We start from the raw sequence: 9,636 nt of genomic DNA, 5'->3' as shown, positions 1-9,636 counted from the left end.
TCAATCAAAATACTTCATCTTAGTCATTTATATGAGTTTAGTGACGGAGGTTTGAGATATTTACAGAATTTAAATCTTTTAGTCTTTATTCTGTCCCTCTGGGCCCCCGTAGTATCTTTACCTGATTCTCGACTCAGTTAATCTCTGTTTCTCTCTGGTGTTTAGTTAAAGTCTCCTCTCCTCCTCCAGTCTCTGCTCTACACAGCCTTTATGCTGCAGCTCCATCACTGAGGTTCTAGAATGTTCATCATCAAGCACAGAGAGCTTTCTGTCTTTGTGATGTCACTACATTCCGGAACTCTCTGACCTCATGCTATTTTTAGAACAGAGTGTTTTGATTGGTTCACGGACAGATTCAGAGATTTCTATGATATATAAATATGTAGAGGTTGAAAATCTGCACATGCTCAGTCTGAACATCCAGGATTGTTACTTTAGATCCATGTTTACAACACGGGAAAGGAGAATACACACTCTTTAAGTACGCAACCACTTGTGCTAATGCTACGATGGGAAGCTAACAAGTTTGATTCTCTACAGCAGAAGGTCAGAAAATAACATTAAGCTTACAAAGACTTTCTTCTCAAGATGGAAGAAACTCACTGGACTGAATATTAATTTGGGAGCATGTATTCATGTGTTTGTCCAATGCGAGCTAGCGCTTGGTGGGAGCTTTGTGTCGACTCAAACTGTCGACAGCTAGCTTTGCCTCGATGTAGAACAGACTCTTTCAGGTAGTAAGAGAAGAACAACCTGAAACTTCCTCCATCGTGGACGTGACTGTTTGATAACTTTAGCAATCTGAGCCTAGCTTCCTGATTCCTGGCACAGCTCTGGAGTATTCCTTTACCGCGAGGGCAGGGTGATGGTTAATGGTGGCAGCAGTTGGTCTGCTTTGTAAACGTTAGCTTTTTAAAGTGTTTTGGAGCTACAGACACATTCCTGCTCAGAGAGGAAGGTGCCGACACCCTGCTGTGAAGTTTTATTTGATAAAAGTCTGTCAGTTTGTTCCTCCCAGCTTCAGTGTTCAGACGGACCAGATCCACCAAAGGAGAAGAGCTCTGCCGTGTGACGCAGAGCCGAGGACAGACAGGAGGAGCGTCTTACAGACTTCTTCCTGTGCCTGTTTCCACATTCAGCGTTTTCTCTCGGCTCCCTCGCTTTACATGACGCTGCACTTCCCCTTCAGCTTGTCGGCTCGTCTCTGTTTCCCCGAGCGTTTCCCGTCGATGCTCAGGCTCATGTCCCTCTTCTTCTCCAGAGACAGCAGCTCCTGGAACAGCTCCTTCACGTTGGTGTTGGTTTTGGCCGACGTCTCCATGAAGGCACATTTCCAGGCGTTGGCTTGAGCCTGGCCCTCCTTGGTGTCCACCTCACGCTGCGCCGTCTCGTCGCTTTTGTTGCCCACGAGCATGATGGGGATCGACTCCACGGTGCCTTTGATGGCCAAGACCTGGAGGGACGGGGATCAAATCAGTCAGGAATGTGATCGAGGACGAGGTAGAGACAATAAAACCATTTTACACGTCATGCTGAATGAGAGCCTGACACCTGCTGGTAAATGGGTTTGAGCTCCTCCAGTGATTGGCGGCTGGTGATGGAGAAAACCAGGATGAAGGCGTGGCCTTTGGAGATGGAGAGGCGCTGCATGGCGGGAAACTGGTGACTTCCTGTGGTGTCAGTGATCTGCAGCGTGCAGACGCTCTTGTCACAGCTGATCACCTGCAGGGAGAACAGGTGCTGATCAATAATTCACCAGGTGAGTCATGAACGGATCGTCACGGGGAGGTCAAAGTCGGAGCTCACCTGTCGGTACGTGTCCTCCACAGTCGGGATGTACGTGTCTCTGAACGTGCCTTTCACGAACCGCAGGACCAGCGAGCTCTTCCCCACGCCCCCGGCCCCAAACACCACCACCCGGTAGTCATTGCTCTGCTCAGGCATGCTGGGAGTTTGAGTCCACCTGCTGCTCTGGATATCTGGACTGAATACTGGAGAAGAGAAGAAGAAAACACACTGAATCATGGAAACACAGGACAGAAACTCTCTGAGTCAACCTGAAGAGCACAGGAGGAGAGCAGGAGGAGAGCAGTAGGAGAGCAGGAGGAGATCAGGAGGAGAGCAGGAGGAGAGCAGGAGGAGATCAGGAGGAGATCAACGATGAGAGCCATCCACTGCTCAATGAAAACCTCTCTGCTGTTTGACTCTGAGTCCTTCAGCTGCTTCAAGAGCCCATCATCTCCATCACAATGAGCCAAAGAGAAAACACCCTGTGTGTTTGTGTGTGTGTGTGTGTGTGTGTGTGTGTGTGTGTGTGTGTGTGTGTGTGTGTGTGTGTGTGTGTGTGTGAGACAGAGAGGGAGAGCCTTCTGTCTTATGTTCACCATAAAACAATATCTAGGTCAACTGACACCAGCAGGACGAGGAGGATGGTGGTTCATAGTCATCATTATACTGATGAAGATGATGAACACAATGATGATGGTGATGATGAAAATATAACAGTAGCCATGATAATGGGGATAATGGTGATGATTGTGATGATATTAAAGATGATAATGATGGAAATGAGGATGAAGGTAATGATGAAAATTATGATGATGGTGATGATGATGATAAAGATGATGATGAAGATGATGATGATGAGAACGATGATAATGATGATGAAGATATGAAGATGATCGTGACGATGATGATGACGATGATAATGGTGATGATGATGATTAAGATGATGGTGAAGATATGATGATGATGATGATGATGATAATGATAATGATAATGATGATGATGATGATTATGATGATGATGAAGACATAAAGATGAAGACAATGATGATGATGGTGATGATGATATTGATGATGATGATAATGATGAACATATAAAGAGGATGATGATGATGATGATGATTATGGTGATGATGGTAGTTATGATGATGATGATGTCGATGATGATGATGACGATGATGATGATGATGATGACGATGATAATGATGATGATGATGATGATGATGATGTCGACGATGATGGTGATGATGACGATGATGATGATGACGATGATAATGATGATGATGACAATGAGAAATTATAGAAATGACGGAAATGATGATGATGATGATGGTTTTTATTATAATAGTAATGATGATGAATATTCAAAAAAGATGATGATGATGATGATGGTGATAGTTGATGATGGCGATTATGATGACGATGATGATGAGAAATAATAGATAAAATATGATGATGATGATGGTGATGGTGATGTTAATGACAATGATGAAGATATGACTATGATGATGATGATGATGATGATGAAAATGATGATGATGAAGATATGAAGATGATGATGATGATGAAGAAAATGATGATGATGAAGATGATGATGATGATGATGGTGATGATAAAGATGATGATGAAGATATGAAGATGATGATGATGATGAAAATGATGATGATGATGTTGGTTAAGATGATGATGATGACAATGAGATATTATAGAAATGATATAAATTATGATGATGGTGATGATGACGTTGATGGTTATTATGATAATGATCATGATGAAGATATGAAAAAGATGATGATGTTGATGATGATGATGACGGTGATGAAGATGTTCAGCCACTGACGTCAGTCTTCCTTATCTCGCACAAGTTTAGCTCAGTGACTAATCAGCTGCTCGTTAGCTGATCCGCCTGCTGACAGCATCCTTTGTGATTCTGTGTCACCACAGCAACACCTGCATGTTCTGTGTCTGTGTGTGTGTGTGTGTGTGTGTGTGTGTGTGTGTGTGTGTGTGTGTGTGTGTGTGTGTGTGTGTGTGTGTCGTTGCTGTGGTGACGGCGCTCAGAGCAGAGATGGACGGCAGCGATCTGAACACTCAGAGCGAGGTGCAAACATGTCATCATCAGTGGGGCTGTTGGCATAGTAACCAATCCTCCCACATCGTGTGACATCACTTCCTGTGCGTAGGCGGAGGTGTGGGGAACACCACGGTGTGGACTGAACGTCCTCAGAGGAACAGAAACAGAGACTCCTCTTCGGATTAGAGGAGGACCAGGTTCTGGATCAGGTTTAGGTTCAGGCTCTGTTCTCTCATGGACTTCCTCCCCTGTGTGCTTCTGGTGGCTCGGGCCAAGGTTCTGGTTCTGTGCTGCAGACTCCCTCCACTTTCTGTTTTGTTTGGTGGTTCTGTTACAGGTCCGGCTTCCTCTGCAGGTCCCTGAGTCTCTTTCCTCTCCCTGTCTCCAAAGTAGCTCCAGCAGCCTCCCCCTCTGTTGTCAGAGTTAATGTTAAAACATTGGGTCACATTAACAGGGATTTTAGTCTGAGTGTGACGGCCTCGCTCTCAGAGTAGACTAACACTGACCTCCTTTAAGTGGAATAAAAATTTATTTATTCCTGATTCACACAGAAAATATCACAGGAAGTACCATCACAAACAGGAATGAGTCAACTTCACAACCTCAGAGTGAAGCACACACTTCTAACACACACACACACACACTTCTAACACACACACAGAGTTTCACACCTTTACTTCTTGCTCTCACAGTTTGTGCTGAACATTTATTTCCTCGTTGGTTTCCTCTCAGAGTTTTTGCTGCAGCTCGTTGAGCTGTTTCCTCGTGTGCTGAGGTAGACACAGTGTTCTGATCAGAGGTCTGCGCTGCGTTTACACTAAACTGGGAAGAGAGGAGCGGGAACGACGTCATGTGCGAGTTAAAAGCGTTCCAGTGGCCAAGTCGGAAAAATGTACCAATATTTGTATCTATAAACACCAAACAATGCTTGGTATACAGCTGATTTATTGGGACAAACACGAGTCAGAAAAATCCCAGAAAGTCCGACGTGAGGGGGCGCTCCAGTTGAGATGTCCCACTCAGAATTGATAAATTCTGATTTCTGAGTACAAACTGAACGCAACACAAGTCCCAAGTCTCAGAGTCCTCCTGATGTATAAAACCTGGACATGGTCTTTGCGACGTCACCAGAGCTTTGTCTCTGATTGGACAGTCAGACCATCCTAATATCCTCTAAACCACTGAGTACCAAAACTATCCTACCCCTGTACAGTGTGTCCTGATAGAGAAATCAACGTTTCAGAGCTGATTTTTGAACCAGGCTGTAAAAGTCTGTTTTGTTACCCTGGTGTGAACGTGGTTTCTGGTCTTTCTGCAGCCAGACTAAAGCGGATTCTCAATGAACGGCAACTTTTAGCGTCATCCTCTTAGGCCTCACCTTTCTAAACCAGATGTTTCCCCTGGTACAGCACTTTATCAAACGACAGATGAAAACTTGGCCCCATCAGAAGCAACATGATGACACTACGACATATTTCTACATGATGGATTTTTACACTTTAAACTCACATTTTGCTTTTTTCTGATTTTTTTCCTATAAATTTTATTTGTCCTGTAAATTTCTGTTTTGATTTACAGACTTTATAAAACGCTCATAGCTCAGTGAATAAAGTAAAAAAAATTAACACGTCACAGACTGGCTCTCTGTCGTCACGACACACAACATACTTATACAACACACACGCACGCGCACGCGCTCAGCTGACCCGCCGCTTTGTTCCCTGAACCCTCAGACTCGTTAGCTCCTCTCATCATGCAAATCAGTCTGACTCCAGTCTGTGGGGCGCACGCGCACAGACGAGCACGCGCAACCAGTGTCTCGATTGGACACACACACACACACACACACACACACACACACACACACACGGTTATGAAATGAAAGCCCCAGCAGCACCGAGCAGGTTGTAGAAAGCAGGCCGGCTGTGGAGCTCTGCCCCCGGGCTGCTGTCTGCGCGCTGCCCGCTGAGGGTGCGTGAGAGTCGGTGTGATGTCTGCGCACTCACCGTGTCTCTGCGGAGCCTCGGTCCTCTGTGTGCGGGCTTTCCTCACTCTGGAGCGGCTGTGAGCATCCTGAACCCCCGCTCTCTGACTCACAGCATCACTCCCATCATCATCACCATCATCATCATCATCATCATCACCACCATCAGACCTGCTGCTGATCAGCACACATCAGCCCTCCTCTTCCTCCTCCCCCTCTCTCCATCCTCATCATCAGCATCACCTCCGTCTTCAGCACAGATTTGAGGAACTACACTTCCGTTTAAGGAGTCTTCGTTTGGATTTTCAAAATAAAAGTCCGATTGATGTCACTTGTAACAAATATGAGAGAATATTAAAATAAAAGCTTTAAATGAAACTATTTTTGAATCTAAATTAAGAGTAATTATCCATGTGATTGTTTTTAAAGCTGAAAAACAGCCACCAGGAATGAACTGGGCTTTATTTTGAAGGCTGTAGTCCCCAAACCAGAAGTCTCATTCTCATCCTCCTCTTCATCTTCCTCCTCTGGAGTAAAAATACATTTTTCCTCCACACCTCTACCCCATCAGCGTCACTGGGTGATGCTGATGGGGTAGAGGTGTGAAGGCAGAGGAGAGGAAAAGAAAGAAACCCTCAAACCACAGTTTGAGCTTTATTATCAGAGATATTGAGTCATTTCAGATAAATCCTCTCACTCTGTGCTCATTGTCCATCAGAGAATGAAAATCACTGAATTTAAATGAAATAAAATGTGGATCAAAAAGTTGGATGAGTGTGCTTCAGTGTAGATCACTGTGGCTGTGAATTACACCGCTTTAATCCGGGAAGATAATCTGATGTAGGCCAGCTAATTTCTGCAGATCAGGCTCAGTGATGAGGCTGAGCTGCAGCTCCCTCTGGTGGTGGACTGGAGTACTGCATACAGGAACCTGCTGCACAAAGAGAATGGGAGCAGGACTGAAAACATGAACCTGTAAATCACGTTCCCCTCAGTAAGCAGACCAGTCTGTATCATTAAACCTCTAAATGTTTAGATCAGCCAATCACATGACAGGAACTGTGACTTCCGGGTCTTCAAACCCGTCATCAACACATGAAACTGTGAATTTAAATTAATCAGAATCATGGCTGTTCAGGGGAAATCACACCAGCAGTAGATGAAGTTTTGTGAAATGAAATCACTTAAACCTGCATTCTCTCTAGTGGCCAGCAGGGGGGCACCTGTGATAATAAAAGTGTGTTTTTCTGTCAGTCCGCGGAAAATGTTCCTCCTCAGATCATTAAATCAAATATGGAAAACTTTTATTCTACCACCTGAATCCCATTTTATGTCTTTGATCTCCTTCTATACCTTTAATGTCATTCTACTGGAGAAGAAACATTCTATTGCTTTAAACTCATTCTGCTGCTTTGCTAACATTCTATTGTTTTTTAACACATTCTATTGTTTAAGTAACATTCTAATGATCTAATTCTGTTGCATGTAACTCATTCTGTTGTTCTTGTAACATTCTATTGCTTTGAACTCATTTTACTGCTTTGTTTTCATTCTGTTGTTTTGCTAACATGCTATTGTTTTAGTAACATTCTATTGATCTGAACTTATTCTATTGCTTGTTACGTATTTAACTGCTTTGATTTAATTTTGATTTTTTAAATTGCATTCTTTTCCTTTGAACTCCTTTTATCTTTGATCTCATTCCATTGTTTGGGTAACATTCTATTGCTTTGATTTCATTCCATTGTTTGGGTAACATTCTATTGCTTTGATTTCATTCTATTGTTTTAGAAACATTCTTTTGCTTTGAATTTATTTTATTGCCTTGAACTTATTCTATTATTTAAGTAAGATTCTATTTCCTGCAACTCATTTTACTGCTTTGGTCTCATTCTATTGTTTGGATAACATTCTATTGCATGCTTCGATCTCATTCTATCACATCTAACTCATTCTGTTGTTTAGGTAACATTCTATTGCTTTGAACTAATTTTATTGATTTGATCTCATTCTACTGTTTTGCTAACATGCTATTGTTTTAGTAACATGCTAATGCTCTGAACTCATTCTATTGCTTGTTTTGCATTTTTCTGCTTTGATCACATTTTTATTTTTTTAATTGCATTCTTTCGCTCTGCACTCCTTCTATCTTTGATCTCATTCCATTGTTTGGGTAGCATTCTATTGCTTTGATTTCTTCCTTTTTTTTTAGTAAAATTCTTTTGCTTTGAATTCATTTTATTGCCTTGAACTTATTCTATTTTTAAGTAAGATTCTATAGCTTGCAACTCATTTTACTGCTTTGGTCTCATTCTGTTGTTTTGCTAACATGCTATTTTGAAAGTAACATTCTAATGCTCTGAACTCATTCTATTGCTTGTTACGCATTTTTCTGCTTTGATCACATTTTATTTTTTTATTTAATTTTATTGCTTGAACTCCTATCTTTGATCTCATTCCATTGTTTTAGTAACATTCTATTGCTTTGATTTCATTTTATTGCCTTGAACTCATTTTATCATTTTTATAAGATTCTATTGCTTGCAACTCATTTTACTGCTTTGGTTTTATTCTACTGTTTGGGTAAGATTCTGTTGTTTTGTACTCATTCTATCTCTTTACTTATTCCATTGATTGGTAACTTTCTATCGTTTTGATTGTTTTGTCCGACTGTTTTTTTTTTTTTTTTGTAATCTTTATCTTTGATCTCAGAGTGTAGCTCCTGCCTTTATTGTTTAGAGTCAAATATCACAGACTGACCTTGGTGTTTGAGGCCCGCCCCTCCAGCGTGCGACATGAACTCCTTAGGACAGGGGTGGCCAACCTGTGGCTCGCGAGCCACATGTGGCTCTTTGCCTTTCTGTGTGCGGCTCTTCAATCCATTCCTAAAAAATATAGTTATGAGTAGTGGTGTGCCGATCAATCTAAACTATATATATATATATATATATATATATATATATATATATATATATATATATATATATATATATATATATATATATATATATATATATATGTATATATATATATATATAGATGCCAACATTGGGATCATTTGGGATTGATACTTAAGTTTCAGTTTCTCTTCTCTAGTATGATTTTAAACACACAAACGCAATAAATCTCCCTTTGAAAATTGGAAATGTATTGATTTTCATTTTATGTCATTTCGTTCACGTGTGTGAGGAAGTGTGTTTGTTAGACCCTGTCCGTGATGTGGCTCTCTGTAGTACCACGGTCATTTTTGTGGCTCTTGGTTTCTGACTGGTTGTTGGTTTCTGACTGGTGGGCCACCCCTGACTCAGGAGATCTGAAGATTTGGTGAAGATCTGGTTTTATTTTTAGAGCATTGTGTTTTGATCATTTTACAGACAGATTCAGGGATTTTTACAACATGAACATGAAGATCTGCACATGCTCAGTCTGAACATTAGGATTCATACTTTATATTTATATGTACCCACTCTTTAAAGTCTTCATTGCATAAATGTTTCAGATTAAACCTCTTTAAAAAATGATTTACACACACACAAAAACATTTGGTTCATGAAATGGAGCAAAACAACATTATGACGAAGGAGAAAGGAGCCCCCTCCTCCTCCTCCTCCTCCTCCTCCTGTCTCTCCCTCTCTCCGTCTCTCAGTGATCTCCAGCCCTGCTCGGAGTCATGAGGTAAGCACCGATCTCTCCGTCTTTTCCTGCCTTTAATCCGCATTATTTCACATTTTGTCCGTTTTAAACCCGGGTCAGCGGTCTGTCCGGACCCAGCCTCGCTGGGCTCGGCTTGGTTC

General features: G+C 41.9%; 2 protein-coding genes across 2 annotated transcripts in view; one reads left to right on the top strand and one right to left on the bottom strand.

Annotated features, from left to right (window-relative positions):
- Positions 1-668: 668 nt before the first annotated feature.
- On the bottom strand, positions 669-6,099 carry diras1a (DIRAS family, GTP-binding RAS-like 1a). The gene is made up of 4 exons (XM_074668306.1): positions 5,865-6,099; positions 1,807-1,991; positions 1,552-1,722; positions 669-1,453 (listed from the first exon to the last, which is right to left on the bottom strand). Exons 2-4 carry the CDS (start codon positions 1,942-1,944, stop codon positions 1,163-1,165), a joined length of 600 nt encoding a protein of 199 aa, XP_074524407.1. The 5' UTR covers positions 1,945-1,991; positions 5,865-6,099; the 3' UTR covers positions 669-1,162.
- Positions 6,100-9,458: 3,359 nt separating this feature from the next.
- The window catches only part of apc2 (APC regulator of WNT signaling pathway 2), a 37,088-nt gene continuing 36,910 nt past the window's right edge, over positions 9,459-9,636 (top strand). Inside the window, exon 1 of the mRNA XM_074667528.1 lies at positions 9,459-9,517. The gene's annotated coding sequence lies outside the window, so the exon portion shown is untranslated. The remainder of the gene's footprint in view (positions 9,518-9,636) is intronic.

Source organism: Halichoeres trimaculatus, unplaced genomic scaffold (genome assembly GCF_033239565.1).
Source record: "Halichoeres trimaculatus isolate MK-OKI-2021-1 unplaced genomic scaffold, fHalTri1.1 fHalTri1_scaffold_4, whole genome shotgun sequence".
In the NCBI taxonomy this organism is placed as follows: domain Eukaryota; kingdom Metazoa; phylum Chordata; class Actinopteri; order Labriformes; family Labridae; genus Halichoeres; species Halichoeres trimaculatus.
This window is presented reverse-complemented; position numbering and strand designations above follow the sequence as displayed.